The sequence below is a fragment of the Tympanuchus pallidicinctus genome, unplaced genomic scaffold (assembly GCF_026119805.1).
Source record: "Tympanuchus pallidicinctus isolate F22 unplaced genomic scaffold, pur_lepc_1.0 scaffold16, whole genome shotgun sequence".
NCBI classification, from domain to species: Eukaryota; Metazoa; Chordata; class Aves; order Galliformes; family Phasianidae; genus Tympanuchus; species Tympanuchus pallidicinctus.
Genome location: NW_026294679.1, coordinates 20,390,423 through 20,413,582, shown reverse-complemented (window position 1 = coordinate 20,413,582; position 23,160 = coordinate 20,390,423). Strand labels below are relative to the sequence as shown.

Here is a 23,160-nt window from a genome sequence, read left to right as displayed (position 1 = left end):
ATTAAAACACATGGAAATCAACGTAATTCCAAACATCCAGCATTTTATGAACTTAGATTTAGTAGGCAATGGCAAATCTGATAGGGGAAAAAACAGATCTAATTTCCAGCTGCGAAGTACAAATCACAACGCATTCTGAAAAAAAATGTACATGGCTGAATGTACATAGAATTTCTCAGTTTGCAGCAGTCTTTGAGAAAAGACAGTGCCAGTACATTTGAGATCAATCACATTTCATTTCAGATTTACAGAGAGGATTTTAAGTTTCTGAATCAATTTCTTCTTTGCTGTTGACACAATATTAAGGTAGTGAGAAATTAGAAATGTTTTAAAATACAAATGTTTATATTTTACCTTAGAGAAATATCCAACTAAATGGCATCCTTTCTCATCATTTTTTGTAAGAACATAGAAGAGGAATGGTTCAACATCATAATACAAGGTTTTGTGGTCCAGAAAGAGCTTAGCTAACAAACAAAGGTTCTGACAATAAATTTTGCTCACGTTTCCATCAACCTAGAAAGCAAGACAGAGGCAGTTACTTCCAAAGTCATCAACACGTTATGACAAAATAGCTTCTTGAGTCACTCATGTGCTAGGTGGAAACATGGAAAAGATTACAAGAGGAAAAAAAAAAAAAAAAAGGTTCAGGAGAGATGTCCCCGCTTCTTGTTAAATAAGAATTTTCCAACTAGTCCTGATTACTTTACATGTATCAGTATTATCTCAGGATCTGGCTTTGCTAAACAAAGTTACTTCACTTTGTAAGTCAGATTTATCTCTTTAACTTACTTCCAGGAACTGAGTGAACAACTGGCAGACAACAAAAGTATTACTGAAAACTACACTGAACTGTGATTTGGTAAAAGGCTATGCTATCCAACACACACACAACAATAAAAAACAATGAAGTGCATTATGTTGAATCGCTTAGGCGTCAGGCCAGTGAACGAGCTGCCAATTTGTTATCAATCACAGCCATGTTTTGGATAAATTAAACAAGGCAAAAACTCTATGCTAGACTAAAACCCTATTGAGTATGAGAAGTAAAATTTGAGACTAAGTACTACAATTAGTCTAGGTATGTTATGAGTGTAAAGAGTCAAGCTGTGACGCAGACAGCTATAGAAAAGCTAGACATACATACAGATCTCCTAGATCAATTAGTTACTCTGAAAAGGAAGGTTCAAAGGCAAGTCTTTTTGAAATAATGTTAATGGAAGTGTTTGCTTGTACTGATGTTCTTTGATAAAGTCACTATTTATATTTCATTCACAGAGCCAGCCACGCAGTATGCACACAGTACTAAAAAGGAACTACATTTTATTCTGTTTCTAGTAAGAAACCTAATTATAAATGAGTAAATCTCAACCTTTCGTATATTTTTCAAAGTGACTTCAGTAACATACTTGTGTTATCAGAATTAAAAAGAAAAAAAATGCCAACACATTTAATACACAACTACAACTAATGTAGGCATTAGAATATACTTGCATATAGCACTTGAGAACATTATCAACTAGATTAAGCTCTCATACAACTCACTCCATTGTCCAAAGGTTTTCTTTCTTTTTCCCCCCTTTTTTTTCCACCCTTAGTAGCAAGTTTGAAAAGGAGAACATCAAGTAAAAATCATCTGTGGGTAAGCCACAAGTTTGAAAATACAATTATATAAGCTATCTTTTTCAGAAAGAACATTTGTATAAAAAAATAAAAGTACTCTTTAAATTCCAGGCAACTACAGCTTGTTCATCAGCTTTAAATACAAATAGGAAGAAAAACAAACCCAAAACTTCAAAAGGAAGCATCTGTCAAAGTTTCTTGGCTAAAACATAGTAGTAAACTATGTCAAAGCCTTCTCTCAAATCTGGCAAAGTCATGCTCTTAGCAGAGGTACGTAAGTCTTAAAGGCCAAACTCATTTATCTCTCTCTAGAAAACAGAGCACAAGGGAACCACAAACTCTTCATTCTGTCAAATACAAAATGGGTGCAGAGTTCCTAAAGTACCTATGAGAAAGGACATCAGCTGATGATTAAGTTTCAACAGAATAATAATTTTCTTCAGAATAATAATTTAAGCTAACCTTCAAAATAAGAAAGACTATTTCATATGTGCTTATTGAAGTACCTGAAACTGAGAAAGGGGATAAGAGCAGTAGAGAAAGTCTGAACATTTCTTTCACGTGCACTTTGTTTTCCATGTGTCTTTTAGATGTACAGTTTCCTCCACACTGAGATGTATTTACTTTATGTTCTAAACAAGTTTTACTCACAGCTTACCAGTAGTTTATTAATGAAAAAAACCTGAAAAGCAGAATTTGCCTATGGCTGTATGCTGCACAGGTCTTAACAGCTGCTAACAGAGCAAAGGCTAATTATTTGGAGCTGACAGGACAAGTCTGGTTTTTAATAGAAAAAGAATTAAGCTTGTTATAACTTAAGCCTTCTGCTGGCACATCTACAGTCCTCAGAACAATTACTGAACTCAGGAAGGAAACAATCCTGATGCAGATTGCTATTTTCTTTAACAGCACAAAACCAAACAAGTTAATTACACAAATATTAAGATTTTTTTTTTTAAGTTAAGAATTCCAAAACTGCATTTCACATTGTTTCATTAGACAATGGCAATTACCTAGCACGACAGACATTTACACATCATGAAAACATAAAATTAAAGTAGAATCTATAATACTTGCAATTAAAAAGGATCCAGCATAACATACACATCCAGATATACAGCTGTTTAGAAAAACTCTCAAAAGAAGTCAGAGCACTGTTGACAGTCTGTTCTGTTAGCACCACTGCTAATGACTACTGAGAAACAGCCAAGAGGAGAATGCGTAGCTTTAATAACTGCAGGCATGCTATCTCATACACAAGGTTCCTGTTGTCTAGGATACTCTGAAAACTCAAATACATTTACAGTAGAATCTTCCAGTAAAATATTTAGATTGTAGAAGACCATGCACTCATAAGCGCAATTCTGTAATTTCTAAATTAAAGGCAGTTTGTTGTGGCTGATGTTGGACTAAACCTCCGTCACTCAACCAGGACATTTAATTCTCAAACATCCAGAAGGAAGGCAAAAGCACTTAAGTAGCTAGTATTTGTAATTCAAGAACAGTACATAATAAACATCACTGCATACAGAAATATCTACATTATGTTTAGTACTCTACATTCAAAATGCTCAAATAGCCAGAAATGAAAGGGTGAAAGGCACTTCTGCTGAGATGGAAAGGTAATCCAGTATATGGCTTCCACTGCAGTTTCCATCTAAAATACATGCTACACAAATATCTTAAAAGGTAGAGTAATTCATGAAGTACAAGTAAAGAAAATTATCCATGACTGAATACAGCAGGGTGGAATAGAACAGGGAAGATGGACTTGTTTTTACAGTGGGATACTGTAGGATAGGAAACTCCAAGGAAGTGTTCAAGTATGCTGAAGTTTCCACAACCACTACTCTAGAACCAGTCTGTAATGTCTACTGATCAGTTAACTTCAGAAATTTAGATTTCGATGTACCTACCTCAAACACTGACAGGTCATTTCTTCTGTAGATTTCATTGGCTGGAGGATGAAACCAGCCACACTTCTTTGAATGCCTTAACAAAATGTTTTTACTTTTCATGTATTTAAGACAGAATTCACACAGGTAAAGCTTTGGTAGTCTGTATAAAAATTAGAAAGATATTTTATAAAACATAGTGAAATCCTGTACACAGAAAAGTTACCTCAAAGCGACAAGCCCCTCCCCATTTTAATATAATGTACCTCAAGTAAAGACTGCAGAAGTTTAAATAAACAAAATAATAAGAAGAAAAACATCACATTACAGGGAATGATTAACTATTTACATCAGCTATTAGAAAAGAAAGATGAGAGATCAACCATGATAAAACTGATTCCACAGAGTTGGATTACGGTCAACTGTTTTATTGTACAGATCCCTATTACTTCCCCTTTCCCAGATTCCACAGAAGTTTTGGCTGTGATCTCCATCAAATCTCCCATCAGGCAGACTGGAGTCATGTCTCCAGTTTCACCCTTTCCCTTCCAATAAACACAGAAGTGACACGCAGCACAACATAAAGCAATGTCCCTCACTTCGATTTTCCTTACTTTGGATATGGGAAAATCTTAAAGATTATTTTTGTCCCCACGCTACTCCTAATATTTAGATGGGATAGCAACTTGTGATAGGATTCTACTCTCACATCCCTTGCCTACCTTATCATTTTGTTGACCAAAGAAGCCTATCCAAACAATCCACATATAGATGAAAAGTCTCCCTTTCATCCATCTCCATGGGACAATGCATACTAGGTGACTATTCTTCCACAGAGGATTCATTTGGGTGAGAAATAAACTAACTCACATGACCAGTGTTAGACAATGCTGATGAGTGTTCTGCATACTAGTAACCACCCCTTACAGAGAGTTTTATGGCTTCAAACGTATGTTTAAAAATCAGCAGAGCACTGGAAGACTGCTGCAAAAATTAGTCTACAAAGTTTTAGAATAGAGCAGAGACTCTGCTCAGAAGCTACCAGCACATCCTGGGATCATAGCCATGGTTTATACTAAGAAAGCTTATCAACACAAAAATAGTTTGAACTATTTGTTCCATTATGTAATCCCACTGTTCTTACAGCCAAGAACCACACTGTCTCCTACAAATGCTACCCCATTGTTGTCTCATGCTAATGACTAACCATTTTGATGCCTCTATTTGTGATTAATTTACTTAACAAAGCAGGTATCTCACATACCACATGATACAAATTGAGAGATTAAAAGAAGAACTAAAATAAAAAGATAAAATAATAAATAACGCTATACAACCACTGGTAATAAGAACAAAAAAATGTACTTTAAACTTTTTTTTAGGCCATGTTTTTTGTATTATCAATTGAAAATATGTCCCTCATTTCCATTATGGAAAGAGGGCAACATCAAAGAATGAGAGGAAGAAGAGAAAAGGCAGCTTACATCAACGTCATGCAAAAGCTTTTGGAACAGAGCAGATAGCTTGGTTTCCTACTGCAGTAAACTACTTGATGAGTACACAGTTCTGTAAATTTCCACATGTGCCACAATGAATTAATAAAAAATGTATTTTCAGCACATGCAAAAATCAATAGGAATCTACCAAGCACACATACTAGTTCATGTTTTCATTTGACTCTTAGGCATTCTGTGCCAGGCAGTCACTGGTGCCACACTTTGACTTATTTATCTAATATTTAGAGACTTTCACAGGCCTCAAAAATGAAGAAATAAAAAATAAATGAACAAAAAGGAAGTTAACAACTTCTAGATAGCAAACAAAAGTAATTGCTTTAAGTGGCTACAGGCTGGACATACCTAGTTGCAAACTCTTAAAAGAAATACCAATATGTGTTGCAAAGCTAAAGTCTATGCAAAACTGGGAAGAAAATAAAATCAGTACTTCTAATGTAACCTTGAATAGAACTAGAAAAAGACAATGCAACTTCTTAGCCTCTCTTGTAATTACAAAAGAATATTTGCTCTTAAGAGTTATACAAATAAATTACAAACAATTACAGAAGAATAAGAAAGTAAGTTATATCATTAAAAACAGTAATACATGACAATCGTGACAACTCACTACCTTGCATATTCCTGTGGGTAAGGTGAAGAGTACCATGTCTGGATCTCATATTTTCCAAACTCTATCACCGAAGGGTATCGCCCACTTGTATCAGCAGTGTTTTTACACCCAATTTTCTGTCAGGTGCAACAAAAGCAAAATACTAGTTATAGAGAAAGTAAACAGAAACTTGTTATCAATTTCACCCAGTGAAAGTGTGACAATATTCAGACATAAATTCTTCCAGCCCACACAGACAGAAATGAAAGTTTGCCAACAGCTAGATATAAGAGATGATAATTCTTTTCAGTGTGCCAAACATGAAGCAAAATCAGTAGATAATAAATGGCCCAGAAGAGGCAAAACTGCCTGAATCCCCTTTTCCTGCAGCACCTAGTGAGATGACTTTTCTACCATCCTAATTCAAACTAAACAGTCATCATGACAAAGGAAAAAGGAGAGTGGATCAGCAAAACCTTTCTGGAGACCATGGAACTTGATCTTACAGTATCAATGGTATACTGAAACAGATTTCAGGTAACATACTAAAGTTGAGCTGACTGGAATATGATCAACAAGACTCTAAAGCAACAGCTAAATACAAAAATAGAATAAAGATGAAAAAATAAGTAATTTAATTGCCAGCAATTTTAGAAATCTTAACATATCACATCTTTCAATCAAATCTGAAAGCTAGAAATGAGGAAGAAGTGGGAACCATTTCTATGAGCAAATGGAAACAAACTAATCATGAAGCTGAATTTTCAAATTTGGTTCAAGTTTGTTGACTAACACACTCTGAATTCAGTCTATGATAAATTAATTGTACTGACCTACATACAGTAATACTAGTTCTTTTGTTTTTAACCTGAAAACAATTGACTTCCATTAGAAGTCATTATATGTAATGAATGGTTTATGATGCAATTTTATAAGAAGCAGCAGTTGAAGCATTACATGCACCTCCCTTCTGACTCATGTTCTCAACAAACACATGCTGCTTGAAGGGCAAAATCACCTCACAATTGACTTATGAAGAGCTTCTTGCTCTACTAGCCTACTAGGCTTGCTCATTTCACTGACAAATACATTTAGAAGACTCTTTTGCAAAAAAAAAAATTAAAATTAAAATTAAAAAAATCAGCAGCCTTGGCCAGATTCTATGGTAAAGAAAACCAGCTCAATCTCAATAAGCTTAAATCACCAGCACATACCTTAGAGAAGAACACCACCACCAGTTGATACGAACAGCTTTACTCCAATTCAGCTCAAGCATTTTTGCTAGTACAAGTCAGTTATGTTATTTAAACCCAAAGTGTGATAAATGGTGGGTCAAAATAAAGTTATAAAGTTGATAAGGCCACTCTCCTTCTACTAAACAGCACTTCGTGGGACAGATTTTACTTTTCATTGTGACTCTTCTCACAGGAAAATCAAAGCACATTCTCACTGACCATAATCTTCTCAGTCCGGATCAGGATTTCAGCTATGCCGAATCTCTGAGCTTAATCAGTGGTAGTCCTGTACCCAAAATGCCCAAAGATATCTTTCAAAATCTATCAAAAGTGTACTCAACTGACCAATTCCAGTGCCTTGCCTCCAGTCTAGGAGATCAACTATATACACAGTGTCTCCCAAATTCAATTTACAAGCATGACATAGTAGGTAAAAAAGGAATTCACTGACAATTAAGATGAATTATGAATACAAAAGTGAATCGGGTTTTAATTTATATATATAATTTCATGAAACAGTCTAAACAGTCTTACCTCTAGGGAAAGTTCCCGAGCCTGTTTAAATACGTCCAAATCCTCCTGCGTAACCGTGTCCTTGCTTCCCACCAGATATACATCTGTATTTTCTTGTTTGATGCTTAGTTTGATTTCAGTATCTGTTATTTAAAACCAGCAAAAAGTTTATTCACAGACATGAAAATTAAACATGCCTTACCGAAGTGATGCCCCTAAATAGGGATGTAGCAGTTACAGCTATTGAACTAAATCTGAGATTCTGAATAACAGAAACGAATGCTTCTCCCCTTTCTGGTTTCATAGCTTGCTGTTGCATGAGCTATTTTTGGTACTCGCTTGCCTTTCTTCTTGCCTATCTAAGCCTCTACAGCCTAGTTCTATTAAATTCATTTTGAATCACATGAAAAGGAATTTCTGTCATTAGAGCTGATAAATTCTAGGACATTCTACAAGGTAATTATAAAAATAAGAGGGAAAAAGTTGCCCTTAAAAGTTGGAGACCAGTGCTAAGCTGAATGTACATTCAAAAGTTATCAGTATATTTTTTCTTAAACAAAATTATAAAAAAAGGTACAGATCAAGTGTTGTGGAGACCATAACAGGATGGAATTGTTCATGAAAAAGCAATGGAGCAGAAGGAAATGAATTGAAATGCCCATCATCATAAGCATTGACAGCACACAATCATAATGACAGCACTCCTGCCAGAGAAAGGGCAGATGAAGAACAAGGAAGTAGCATGAAAAGTGGCTATTCATGCGGTACTAAACAGCCATAAGCAACATTATGAAGGCATTTGGAGCTCCTAATGTCACTACAGATGCAAAAAAAAATAATAAAAAGGTGGTGTGGTATTAGTCAGAAAAAATACTTTGGAGGTTTAGTCAGTCAAAGTTTCGTCACTTCTGTATGAAAGTGAAGTAAGAACAGGAGAAATAGCTAAGACCTATGTGACAAAATAGGAATTTTGATTTTGGATGGGACACAGGTTTGGTTGGCGCTTTGACCTTTGCTTACCATCATCCTGATCAGGTTTAATTCTTCCGTCTGCCAAGCTCCCCTTCCCTGTTGAGGGGGTCCCCATCTGAGGGGTCACTTTATACTTTAATCTGCCTAGAATCCTGTGCTTTTTAAGTAAAGTTGTTCTCTTGAGGTGAGCAATTGCTTTAAAAGCAAGCCCTCTAGACAAACCCCATCCAGAGGAACAGACATAAGGAATAAATCTGTTTCTAACCTCTTTCCTTCTATAAAAACATCTATTAGATTTTGAAGTAGAAGATAATTCTGGTTTACAACGCATACGCTTGGGTTGCGCATAGCCGGGACGTCCCTTTTTTCGAGACTGTTCCTGAGTAGCATAGATACGAGAGAGTCCAAAGAGTCCCTTTAGCTGACTATTACTAGGAAGACTACTAAAGGAGGGAGCACTTGACTGTCTGGAAGAACTTTGAGGAGAATTAGAAGAAGTGGAAGTGCTAGATTTTTGCAAAGTGGGGCTCTGACCAGAGATGGGGGTTGGGGGTAGAAGTGAAGAAGGTGGAGGTTTTAGCTTTTGTGTGGTACCTGTAGCCAACACAAGAGAAGTGCATGACTGTTTCTGAGAGACCTTTTTCCTTGGACGATAGTGCTTTGAAAAGTCTATTATTTCACCTCGTGATCTGCGACCATCAGGTGATGGGGTAAAAAACTTAGTAAGGCCATCAATAAGCCCTTTGGTTTTCTTGTTAACTTTAAGTGTAGAGGCAGATATGTAGGTGGAGGTGGTGGTGATTTTGGTGGTGGCACCAGGCCGAGTGGGGTCTGTAACAGGCAATCTGCTGCTTGAATCCTTCACAGATGCAGCATGACCAGATGAAGGTGTGGTACAGACTTTAGTCTTTTGACCCCTACCAGGTGACCCCCTTCCTGTGAATGCATTCACGGATCCTTCATCACTGGTTACAGACCTATGTAAAAATTTGGAAAACAAAAAATATCAGCATTAAGAAATAACAACTACTGCCAAATAGTAGTACAATTTATACATATTACTGGTGTAATTGTACTTAATCTGTAAGAAGTTGAGGGATATTTACACTTTGGAAAAACCACACTGTGATGCAATATCCAATTTTTTTTTTTTTCTCTCTCAGAGGCAGTTCACAGTACATATAAATAGAAGCAACTGAGAAAGTAAGATCTCAAGAATACAGCCTCTGCACCTTCTTTTTACAAATGGAATAAACACATATCTTTAAAGAAGTGTTAAAGCATCATGCCTAAGCACAGTAATTACTTCATCACAACTGAATTTTTTGTACACGCAAAGATGCATGTGTTCAATGTAAGCTGCATATTAAAACATTCAATTCCATCAGAACATTAGCTTAAACCGTAGAAGCCTATTAGTTTACAATGCATTTAACTTTCAAACTACTGTTTTTACCCTCATTTGATAACAGAAGTCAACACTAGCATTAAAAAGTACTGCCTATGACATAAAAGAAAATAGAGGTTATTTACAGAGAACATTACAACAAACTTGTGCAGAAAAAAAATTACCACAAAGAGAGAAGAGCAAAACCATAAGACTAAGTCATGTTTGTAGAAAAACCACAAACCAATCAAGCCTAACATGGAAGACGTTTAGAAAGAGTAGTGAATGCTACGAAGAAAAAGGGCATGTTTAAAGCCAACATTTATGAAAGAAGTACAGGTTTAGCACTGCTTGCTAACAATGGAATGGAGGAACACTACTGAAGAGAATGCTGTAGAATAGTATACTGTAAGCATACAGAAACTGGAAGTTTAAAAATATTTGAGCAAGAGAAGTAGGTATTCACAAGGTATGACCAAATGGCAAATCCAAACAAAGCTATACAGCTGCATCAAATGCTTCTATTTCTGCTTTCCATCCTGCTCTTTGAAGTTAGCTCATTTTGCAGAGGAAAGTTTTCTTCCCCAGATTTTTGCCTTCTTAATTGAGATGCTGAAGTAATTAATTCCAACAGGTTACTTCTAATTAGAGATTGAACAGCCTAGGGCTACCATCTGGTGTGCTGAACTCCAAGGGCCCACCACTTAAAAAAACAGCCCCTTTTCCACTCACACATCCTTAAGTTTGGGTAGCTCTTAAGAAGGAACAAAACCAAAAAACTTCTAAGTCCTTTGAATCCTTTGCTCCCACAAGCTTATGTCCATAACAAGACTTACTCTCACTACCAGATGTGCTAATCACCATCAATGCCAGAGGCTAACACACACCTGGTTTTAGTTAATCCTATATAGTAATGCCTGTGAAAGGTTTCCTACAGTCAATAGGCAGAAAGTAATTCCAGGACTGGAAAGCTTTAGTTTATATTATACAAAAAGTAGCTAATTTTACCACATTTTATGCAACCACTCACTTTTATTTATGACATTGCTGCCTTCCATATCCTACTATCTCTTTTAAGCAGGATTCCTTAAGATGTGCTGTTCTTATCTCCTAACCATTATTTTTCCAGTTAAATTACTTTATATATATTAGATGTTGCAGTAATAGAAACGTGTTCACAGTACGGTAAATATTTATTATAAAAAAATAAAATAAAATCCCTTCCCAAAATACTAAACTAATACGCTCAAATAACTCGCATGCTAAAAAAGAAAATCTTTTCATTCATAATCATCATCCAACATTAAACATAACATTTATGTTAAAAGTCACAGTTCAAAACTCCATTATCAAAAGTTAGCAATAAAACCCACATGACCTTTCCAACTTTTCTTTCAGGAGTATAAGGGAAGAGGGGAAGTAGAACTACTGTATCCCTGCTAGACCTACTGTGGGATGCACAAAAAAATCAGGGAAATGCTTTTTGAATTCACAAAGGGATAAAAACAAAGGTGTTGCTAGCAATAGAGGGAGATGCAGACACAAAGAAACACAGCAATTGTCATGCGTTAAAGCATATTACTTACTTTCAACAACTAGAAGATATTTTGTCAAGAGAAGGAAGAAAAAAAAAAAAAATTCCCTCCCACATTCATCCTTTAAAAGCATGTTCTCATGAGCCACTGCTACTACATTTTCCACTTTCATGCAGTGGCACTCCTCCTTCTTGTCCTGCACTACTTCCCTAGAGCAGTGAGTGTATCTTGAACTTTTAAATGTGAGTCAAAAAGACAAAATAAGATCCTGATAATAGGAAAATAAGTATATAGCAAGCTGCAATGCTGAGCACATCAACCTGACTACTGTGTTGCACCCTAGTACTGCTAGTATTCATGTATTTTCTACTTCTACGCATTTGCTGCACAAGTTATCATCTTATGAAATGCAAAGTTGTACAGCAGCTAACATGCAATTCGGAATAATAACAGATGGGTTTAGACTGTAGAGAAAAATGGTTGGACATAGCCATATCACAGAATGAGGAGTAGATAGAGCTAGAAAGTCCTTCAGCTGCTAGGATCACACAATGAAACAGATACTAAAATAGGAGAAGGAAGGCATATGTGGGTAAGAACATGGGATGGAGGGCAACATGCTACTAAAGATAACAAAGAATTTGTTCCTTGTAAACACTGAGTGTAAAGTCAACTCAGCATTCTTAACTTCAAAATTCTCCAAAGCAAGGCTTAAGAAGTTCAGTTACAGGGTTCCCTGGAAAGACGGATTCCACAGGAATTACAGCATTCTCTTCTCTTAGATAAACACATTCCTGATAAGTAAAAAGAACTGCAGCCTCTTTCCTTGGGAACCAGCGGCAGCTTAACAACATAACTCAAACAATCATTTTTTCCAGAGTCCCTCTGAAATTAGAACTTCCATACTGTTTACTTAGTGGGCTTTTTGGAATGGATCTTATGAGCTGATATTAACAGCTCAATGATGAGTTATGACAATAAAGTCATTTCTACACTCATTTGAACAAGCCTTTGAACAGAACAATCCCCTGAAGTTAGATTTACATAATTTACTATCTATTGTCCACTTAGTATGAACTCTGTATGAACATAAATTATTTTACGTTACGTATAAAGGCTGTTATGTCATGTATTATTGTATAGACCTAACTGTACTTGCTCTGGTTGCAAATGCTATTAAAAAAATTATGGGATGTAGAAAAGTAGTACACAGAAAGTTTTTTCCCCCATCGTGTTCTGACATGCTGAAAAAATAACCACTATAATTAAGAACTTATTAGCCACTGGGCTAGAAAGTCTATACTAGTACATTCATCACTTACTTTCTCCAGTTTGAAACACACATAAAAAAAACCTGCAACTGAAATTAGATAACTCTAGGTACAGTAAAATTTAAAAAAGCAAACAAACAAACAATTGAGAGAAACCTACAACATTCGTTGCTTTAGTTTATTTTTCGGTCGTCCGATAGGTTTTGCATATCGTCGCCTTATTTGGGCAGCTTTCTCATGAAGTAGCTTTCTCCCTTTCTTCTTTGGTCTACAGACCTGGCAAATCCACATCCCTACATAAAGGAAAAAAGATTTAATTGTACACAGTTTATTTAGTCTGTACTGGAGATGTCTACCAGGATATATGACACATATGTAATTATAATATTTTCTTTTAAGCATGACACAGAATAGAAAACTAGACAAATAAAGGTGATACTTTTCTATTTCTGCCTTGAAATTTTTGAAAGCAAAGTATTCACGGAAAGGGGGAAAAATGATAGGAGGGATCACAAAAGATCACAAAAGCGTTCTTGGAATAATGTTTGTCTGCCCTTCCTTACGGTATAGCTAGATCTTTCTTGAAACAAAATTAAGATGGAAAAAATTGCATGTTCATTACAAAGCAATCTAGGTGAAAGCGTGCTAAATGAAATATCAGATTGCATCTAGATGTTTGTTTTAGTATACAACTTGAATTTGTCAGCCTTTTAATGTTGCATATAATAATGCTACAAGACTTAAGTGGAAAAATACTTGAAAAACTTTTCAGAGTAATTTAGTGTAAATAAGTAAAGCCATAAAGATGTGGGAGTAGAAACAAGAGCTACTATGCATGAGAAATCTAGAGACTGGAGATCCTGGAGACACGGGTACTTTAAGTTACCTTTACAAGTCATGTGAAGCAGAGGCTCTTTCACCTATTGTAAGGATTTCTGTGCTGACCTATACACTCCAAACACTTTCAACAGCCTTTACAAAACCACTTCCAAATATAGGCAAACAACTCAATTCATGGCAAATCAACCACAGCCTTTACTATTCTGCACAGAAATCTCAAAAATAATGCATTGGCTTTAACATAACTGAAATTACATCGTTCACCAATGTAAAAATAATTAGCATACTCAAGAGCTTTTGGTCATTTAATAGGAGAAAAGACTGTGAATGAAAGTATTTTCATTGAAAGGATTTTCATTATCACCTTTTGGCATTCGGGAAAGTGGTGGGTCACAGCACTCCATGTGGAACCCTCTATCACAGGAGTCGCAAAAAAGCATGTTATCCTGAAGGGGATGGGGGAAGGAAGAGGAAGAGGAAAAAAAGACTTAATATAGCATTGCTAGAGGTTGCACAACAGTGATTTGTATTTGCACATGTGCTATGCATAGAGCTACAGTAAACACAAGTCAGTAACATCGAACCATAAACTTACTGCATTTTTGCCTTGGATCCTACATGCACTACATGTCTTGCATTCAATACACTGCCATCTTAAGGCCTTCACATTTGATGTTAACTCGGGACAGAATTTCAAACATGATGGATGTCCTAAAAAAAAAAAAAAAAAAACAACACACACAAAAAACCAAGGAATTAAAGCTTAAGATTTAAGAATTATTGATTCTTATGCTTAACAGAATGTAGCCAGAACCATCAATAAGTATTGGTGGTTTTTAGAACCTTGACATTATTCTCATTTCTTGAAAGGAGATACGAGAAAACTACCGTAAAAAAAAAGAGAAACAGTTGATTTCTCCATTAACTGACACCTGTAAATAGCCTTTACAGGCACTTTTTTCTTTTCACTAAGTTATTTCCATCATATGTTTAATAGTTGACATTTGTGCTGGGAAAAAAACAACAACAACACATTTCTGTGTACTTGAACTCACTCCTTTCATAGCAGTGCAAAAAAACCAGGACATCTTCATGTAAGAATGAACTAGTACTCCATTCTAGATATTCTGACTTCCTTCTAAAAAAATTTAATATTCAATCTGCACATTTTTTTCCTTCAAGCTCATTACTTAGTCATATACAAAGAACAATTTTAGAGCAGTTAAAAGGGGGGAAAAAAAATGAAGTAGGCAAATAACAAAAACCTTACTACCACAGAAGGTTTAAAATGAGAGGCATGGAGGAAGAGTGAGGGAGAAAAGAGTAGCTGAAGTTCCATTCCCCATGAAACTATGCTTTATTCATTAAGTATGATCATTAACTTTTCCATGGCAGCCTAGCTATTCTTCCAATTAATACAAGATACCAGACACTTGTACACATACAACATGTCAGGCAGCATCTTCTCATGTCTTCAACCATCTCAGCAGAATGCACCCTCAACCCAGAAAAGATAAAAGTATTGTTAAAAAGGAAAGGATGACAGGCCGGATTGCTGGGCTAAGGCCAATGGGATGAAGTTCAACAAGACCAAGTGCTGGGTCCTGCACTTTGGTCACAACAACCCCAGGCAATGCTACAGACTTGTGGCACCGTGGCCGGAAGACTCTGTAAACAGACCTGGGGGTACTGGTCAACGCCCAGCTGAACATGAGCCAGCAATGGGCTCAGGTGGCCAAGAAGGCCAACAGCATCCTGGCTTGTATTCAGAAATAGCATTGGCAGCAAGAGCAGGGAAGTGATCATCCCTCTGTACTCAGCTCGGACGAGGTCATACCTCAAGCACTGTGTTCAGTTTTGGGCCCCTCACTACAAGAAGGACAGTGAGGCCCTGGCCCATATTCAGAGAAGGTGATGAGGGGTCTGGAGCACAAGTCTTACAAGGAGTGGCTTAGAGAGCTGTGATTGTTCAGTTTGGAGAAGAGGAGGCTCAGGGGTGACCTTATCACTTTCTACAACTACTTGAAGATTCAGGTTGGATGTTCAGAAGTACTTCTTCCCCAAGAGAGCAAGATGCTGGAAACAGTGCCCAGGGAAGTGGTGGAGTCACCATCCCTAGAGGTGTTCAAGAAATGTTTAGGTGTGCTGAGGGGCATGGTTTAGTGGGAAATATTGGTGATAGGTGGACTGTTGGATTGGATGTTCTCAGAAGTCTTTTCCAACATTGATGATTTTGTGATTCTATGATGCAATGCTGCACTAATGTCATATGAATGCAGAATGCTTTCTTCTCGTTGTCAGAGGCTGGATAAGTACTTTCTTCCAGGTAATGGGCTGCTGGTGGTGATTCAGACTTTCTCTATCCTCTATTTATTTCTCATTTAAACCACCATAGCTAAAGCACGGCAAACAAGGACACACAGGGTAATCCTCAAGCATGTCCTATTTTCATTTTCTAATAAACTGAGGCATGAATGATGGAATGCAGAAGCCACTTAAGAATCTGAAGTTGGCACTGAAATTGACCCTTTTTACAGCGTGTATGCAAAGCTAATCTACTTTGTGTTAAACTTTAAAAGATAAATAGTGTAAAAATATCACATTCTGAAAATAAAGTGCAGTGATATAATCTATTAGTAAAGAACAATCAAGAATAAATTCCAGGAAAGTTTGGAAAAAAAACAACACTGCCATTTATTCTCACCACACAGTTTAATAGAAATAAACAATTTCTTTGTTTTTAGAACTGATTGTACACTACAGTAACAATTTATAAATTTTTGATTTTTCAAAACCAAAGGTCAGTGGGAGGAAAGGAAAAAAAAGTCATGTTTGCTTTTGTTTTCTCATATGATATTCCTCATCTTATTCCTTTAGAAAACACCCTGTGCAGAATGACATAGCAAGCATTTCATTTTCACTACTCAAATGTATTATTCTCCCAAATACCACAAAATACAAATGATGTTAGAGAGGATGTGCATACACCCACATAGTTTCTGCATTCAGAATACAGAAGTGTTACCTGATGAAACAAACAACTGAAGTGAAAAACCTGAGGCAAAGCAGACATGCCAATAGTGGGCACTGCAATTTAATCTCTGATCAACTGAACACCATCATGATTGCTGTGCATGATACAATTTCTTTTAAATTGCATACACAGTAAGCTTTGAAATATACTGCGATGTGTAAACTTGTAAATCCAATTACAGTAAGCCTACACTTGAATGAAGTTTTGGTATTTATATATTGCACTGAAATTGGGTTTTATTTTAGTTAGGCACCAGTAGCTAAAGTTTAACCATCCAGCAATCTGATTGGCAGTTTCAGTATTTCATTCTTTATATGTAATGCATCTAAGGAGATAATTAAAGATAATTTAGTCTTAATGAGGCAGAGAGAATGTATCAGTGTTAATTCAAATGGAAGCTGATCCATGAAAGTCAAGACTTCCGCAGTTCCACAGTTCTTAGACCTAGAGAGGATTACTACATAACAGAATAGGAACTGATATCTGAAGTCATCTGATCAATGTAAACTCTGCATACTAGTCTAACCAACCACAAATCTCTATCACATCTATAAATACTAGAAAACAGATTTGAAAGTGCAGGAATCCTGTAAGCCATATATAAGATGGTTTAAATAAGTCTGTAGGGTTTGGTGTGAAGCCACTTCCTCATTCATTTGCTTTAATATACCAGAAAACAAATTGGTTCTGTTAGAAGGAATCTGTCACAGAATCATAGAATAGCTTAGGTGGGAGGGACCATTAAAGATTATCGTGTTCTAACCCCCCCTGCCACAGGTAGGGTTGCTACTTACTAGATCAGGCTTCCCAGAGTCCCGTTCAACATGGCGTTGAATGCCTCCATGGATGAGGCATCCATAACCTCTAGGGACAGCCTGTTGCAGTGCCTTTTTCTAAGTAATTTTCTAAGTAAACAATTTCTTCACAACATCTAATCTAAATCTCCCTTCGTTTTATTTCAATTCTTGTCCTACCACTGTCAGGTCCCCTCCCAAAAGCCAGTCCTCCAAGTCTTCCAGGTAACAGATTCAGAAGCGCACAATGAAAAGTGTATCAGACTGACTGAAACTGTATTTTTAATCCACAGTTTTGTTTTTACTTGAGTACTTATGTACTTTGAGTACTTTGGTAGCAGTACCAAAAGATTGGCCATCTTCAGCTGCACACCTACAAAATCATCATAGGTACACACCCTAAATTTTAAGAAATTGAAACTGAAAATTTCCGGCCTTTTCAAAAGCAGCGATGGCTTCAGAGGATCATACTGACTCCCCTCCCAAGCACCTCTCTCATTTTCATCTTAGCACAGAAGGTTGTGTGGCTGTGAGGTGAACTGGACAAGGGAACTGATCTAACTTGTCACCTTTCAGATACAATTGTTCCTCAGTCCACTTTATGCACAACCATGTACAACAGACCAGAACAAGAGAGCACCAAACAGTCAGATACTGCAGATACACTCTTTCAGAAGCAGTACTGCTGGTGTGTATTTCAGCTGTATTGCAAAAACCTTTTCCCTATGCAGCTTACTCAGCTTCTTAGATATTGCAAATCAGTGCAGGCAAAATTTCTGATGATCAGTTAGTGGTACAGTGCAAAACTGAGCCCTCAGATCAAGTGTACATCCCAAACAATAAAACAAATCCAGCATTTTGCAAGTATGGCTTCCCTACAAATTTACTCATCACGTGGGCCTACAAACTCAAACATCTCATTGGTTGTTATCCATATGATAAAATTTTAGCCAAAGAGAAACCTCTGTTTCTTCCACCTGTTCCTACATACTTTGTCCTAGCTCTCAATCCCTGTTTGAAGAGAAGATGACAATCAAATGTTAAAAAAGTATTTTAATACCTTAAAAACAGACTTATGTATGCGCATTTATAGTATTTGTAAATTCAGCCAACTTACCACTGCTGCCACAGTCTGCACAAGACAACAGCTCTTCTGGTTTCTTTTCACGATTTGATTCTTTTGTTCCCAAACAAAAGCTACATATGGGGATGGGATCAGCACGGGGCTAGATTTAAAAAAAACAAACAGGCATAGTTAGCTTTATTAAGCAAAAAATAGTTTTTTTCTCAAACTATGAGCACATACAAACCACTCTCAGCAGCCTTTTCTCTCTCATTAACTTGAATTGGTTTTAACTGACACTTTGATGTACTACATGCTCATTACCAAGATGAACATCCGTTTCACTCACTTGAGAATAACAAAGTTTATCATCTTAAAAAAAGTTAACCCACAATTAACATCCTTGCATACTAACCCACATAAACCTCTTCAGTGCAAACTAGCATTAAGGAAGGAAATCCAGGAAGAAGTTCAGGACATCATTCTTAAACACACCATTTAAACTTTAGAATGTAGAGAAATCGCTTGTTCAGCTGTAACAGTACTCAAAAGATTAAGATACAAATTGGGTTTTATTACAGTTGAATAAAGTTCCTTTCCACAGGGAGACGGAGAAAAAAAAAATAATGCAATAAAGCATCTCAAAACTGACATTTCCAACCAACTGATAACTTCCTGGCATTCCTCTCTGAAACCACCAGTTTAGGTTGATGACACCTGTTTCACTGATTTCTTCCAGTCTGATGAGTCCCATCAAATATTGCATGCAGCCAGAATAACACAAACATGCAAATCTTCCAATATCTGCAAGTAATACACACAACTTCTTCCCTTAAAAACAATAAAAAACCTTTGCAAATTTATTTCCTCATCTTCCTTAGGTGGTATATGACAAATTATCAGAGATTTAAAACTCAAAACATTTTCTGCATTAAATTTCAGTGTTCGTGAAACTAGTTACCTGCATCATCCAAATATTAAAGAGTCTACATAGAGTATCTGTAAACAGATTTGTAACAAGTACAACTAGGTGCACCTATTTCTTCAGCAGATCATGTACAGTAAAAGAAGAGTACCTTCCCAGATTGACTTCTAGTAGCCAGTACCAAAAACTGAAGAAGTCAAAATAGTTGCATAGTTTCCTTTACATATTCATAGTTTCTGGGTTTAAATGGGCAGCAGTGTGTTACATATTGAATTGATGACACCTTGTTTTCAACTCTGCTGTTTTCTTTTCCAGTACATGCCACAGTATTTCTACAATATGGCAGACCAGCTCTACTTGACCTACAAATCTGTGCACTGCTGCTGTTCTGGGAAGAGCGGAATGGTTGTTCTGAGGGGTATTCTTCAGAATCATCTCAGAGGGGAAAGGGACTTTTTCTGAAAGTTGTCAGTTGGGGCAAGATAGCATCAGGCGATACCACTAATTCTATAGATGAGAGAGCACCATAGCACTTTTCAGCTGTAACTTTAAAATAATACATCTACTGATAAACGAGAATTAGTTACAAATCTCACCAGTAAGAGATCATAATTCTACAATATGTTCTATCATTATAGATTTAACATACTCGTATTTACTGGAAAATGGTACTGACCTAAAAAAAAAATACAAATGATGAAAAATAAGCTATTTGTTTAATCACTCAGATATCAATAATGATAGTAATAGAAAAATGGTCTGGATGCATGCGAATTAAACTGTTCAGTTTGCAGTGTCTTGTGAAATTCAATTTCTGCTTGAGATTTAATGTAGATAATTTTAAAGATTTTTTTTTTTTAATTGAAATCTAGTAGAAGTCTAATTTTGGCAACCATGCTATTCTCTTTTTCTTTGATAGGACAGAACTTCTGCCATTTCAGAAATGCTTGCGCTGATAAATAATTTATAAAACATCAAATATAATTCATATAATGAAACAAATCTAGGTCCACAATCTCATTTATCTTTCCAAGATTTTTTTTTCTTTTTGCTCTAGGAGAGACACGTCCATTAGCCAACATTCATGTACTTCCCTATTTCAATCCCCTACCCCCCTCTCCCCCCCCCTCCTCTTTTTTTTTCTCCTTTTTGAACTGAAGGTAAAATAAAGGACAAAGGTTGTTGGCAGTTCAGGGCTACAGAGACTGATGTTCCCACATCAAACCTAATAATAGAGAGCTTGCAAATCCTATCACTTCACACGTAGGTTTTCAAGAAACTTACAGGCTCCAGTATATACTTAGGAGTCATTTACATTAATAACTGTGATTATTACTGGGTCTGATCTCCAAACTACTGACAAAAGAATACACATGCTACCAGCAGCAAGTACATCAAACTTCATTTCATGTTGTTTTAACTTGTATAGCTAAAGCAGAATTACACTGGTAGTATTATTTCTGTCCCATAACTGGCTCAATTAGGATAAAAAATAATTTCTAACAGTCAGCATATAATCCAAAGAAACTCTTTTCATATCTGTATCATTTTTTCAAGTCTAATCTTTAGCTTCCCGTCTAAAAGATAGCCATCAAGTACCATTATCCACTAAAAAATAATTGTCGGCCAACATAAAGGTTAATTCCATTTCATCTCTTACAGAAACTAGCCTGGCCAGTTACTCAATGACATAGCAGACATAAAGCAACCCATGTGTGAGAACAGACACAGAAGAATACTGCCTAGTCCGGGAACCCTGAGCATCCCTGACAAGCACAGCTGGGAGCCCAAGATATCCTTGATGGGTACAGAACAACAACAACAACAAAAAACGGTGAAACAAACTGATGATACTGGGATCTGGGATACTGATGGCCCAGGACAGCCCTCCCGCAGAGCAAGGCCTGCCCATGTCCACTAGCCCTGGGAGCAGTGCGGGGAAAACAACTCTTCAAAACACACAGACAGGTAAGTAAATACTTATTTACATAAGTAAATAATCATAAGTACAGACTTGCTTTACAGCACTGATTTGTACTATTTGGCAACCAAGAAACTCAAGAAACAAAAGCCTTTGCGTCCTTGGTATTACAGAATCCCACAAACCCGCTGTCGCAATCCTCACACACCCATGGGTCAGGTAACCCTTACAGGCGGCAGTGACATTAATTGGCATCAGAAGTGGCTATCTGTAAACACACAGCTCATGGAGGCTTAGGAGAAAGAAGGTTGCAAAGCAGTGCCAGGGGTAAGAGGACAAGGGATGAGGCCAGGCAGCGGGCTGACAATGCCTGGGGCCTGAGAGGCCTTGCAACCAGAGCTTCACAGGTGGCAGGAAGCTTCCAAAAACAGAGCAAATGAAGGTCAAAGAGTCCTCACAGGGCTCCTCACAAGGCATTATTTTAAAATACATCACAGCCATCATTGGGAAAGCTTGTTTGCTTCTCAGAATGTATACAATTAATCCTTGGTTAAAAATTCTGCTGGATTTCAGTTACCTTATGCCAGAATAGTTGGTTTCAAAAGTCTGTTCCAAAATAACTTTTTTTTTTTCCTATTCTAGTTTCTCTACTGATGGAACTTGTTTGTTCTTCTCATTACATTTATAATTCCCATAGAAGTTTTAAAGCATTCAGCATTCTAATGTTCTGCTGCCGCAGAAGTCACATCTGAAGTCCTGAAAAGTCATCTTATTGAGGATGCAAAATTACCCACAGCTAGAATCCCATTGAAAGCAAAGAAATTATTCTTTGCATTGCTATTGTACTCTGAAGATTTAAACAGATTGTCTTAAAACTGCCAGGCATTAGCTGTGTACACACAATTACGGTTGTAAGCCCTACTCTCATTAAAAGTTACACATATTAAGAGAACTGAGAAGTTTCACAAATGCTTCTAAGAAATTGAAGTTCAACCAATAATTCAAAAATCTCAAATGTTCACTCACATTTGCTACTGTATCTCACAACACCTTTTCAGAAAGCCCTCAACGTGATACCCTGATTTTAGGTTTCCATTATCTCATGAATAGAAACAGCAGAGAAGAGATTTTAACGTTAAACGGAGAGAGGCTGTTGAAAATGGGAACTGCTGTGACCTTTATAAGGATCCATGTCTTGTCTCAATCTCTATCTACAAGGGCTGTCTACATTTTTTTATGGAGTTATGTTGTTGGGTTTTTGTTTTTACCATATCCTGGGTTCAAGAAAAGAAGTTCTTGAACAAGAACTCCTATGAGCATCTTCACTGAACACTTCATTATTAGTATAGGAAAACAAAAACTGAATGACACACAGATACCCATTTCCACTCTTAAGTACTGAAGCAGGTGCTCTGGATCATAAGCAAGGCAAGGTATTATCAGTACTTTCAGCTCAAATTCTCTTACTACATCTATTCAGTGAGGGGGGGAAAAACGAGTTGCTTTCCATACCTGAAACAAACACACGCTGTGTTTCAGAAACAGTTTCAGTTATTACAAGAAATGCGAGAGTTTGATTTTTAAAATAACTTCCTAACAACCTCTGCACACGAAATCCCATGTTTAGTTCTAGAGTAGCATATATATACAGGCATCATGTAGTAAAAACACACCCATGCTCAAGTGATGGTAGAAACGTGCACACAGGCTACTAGCACTGCAGAAGCGTGAGAACATTAGACATTGTGCAAACATTAGAGGAGGGCCTACACATTCAGAAAGCAGAAGGGAAAAAGTCATCTCAAGAGCAGCTGCAAGACAGAAGAACTTGACTAGTTTTATACCACATATTAATGGCAATAAACAACATAACGTATGGAGGAAAAGCTGTAGTTTGAAGCTTCTCCCTCCAAATGAGCATCTTCACTTCTAGTGTACATAATCATTTTCTCTTTTGCTTTATATCTCTAACTTCCCTACTACACAGGTGCTTCCACTGCTCACATCCTCCCCTCCTTAATAATTTTCAATTATTACATACGTATG

The 23,160-nt window shown here is 36.7% G+C and overlaps 1 protein-coding gene across 6 annotated transcripts in view; it reads right to left on the bottom strand.

Moving 5' to 3' along the window:
* KAT6B (lysine acetyltransferase 6B) overlaps window positions 1–23,160 on the bottom strand; it is a 93,950-nt gene that overhangs the window by 26,520 nt on the left and 44,270 nt on the right. For 4 of the 6 annotated variants that reach the window (XM_052678211.1, XM_052678209.1, XM_052678207.1 and 1 more), the window contains 9 exons: window positions 18,323–18,431; window positions 13,973–14,088; window positions 13,742–13,823; window positions 12,698–12,830; window positions 8,393–9,321; window positions 7,394–7,515; window positions 5,646–5,761; window positions 3,540–3,681; window positions 355–516 (listed from right to left, as the gene is read on the bottom strand). In XM_052678211.1, the coding sequence (XP_052534171.1) occupies window positions 355–516; window positions 3,540–3,681; window positions 5,646–5,761; window positions 7,394–7,515; window positions 8,393–9,321; window positions 12,698–12,830; window positions 13,742–13,823; window positions 13,973–14,088; window positions 18,323–18,431 (1,911 nt within the window). The remainder of the gene's footprint in view (window positions 1–354; window positions 517–3,539; window positions 3,682–5,645; window positions 5,762–7,393; window positions 7,516–8,392; window positions 9,322–12,697; window positions 12,831–13,741; window positions 13,824–13,972; window positions 14,089–18,322; window positions 18,432–23,160) is intronic. The other 2 variants (XM_052678212.1, XM_052678213.1) reach the window with 2 other exon arrangements.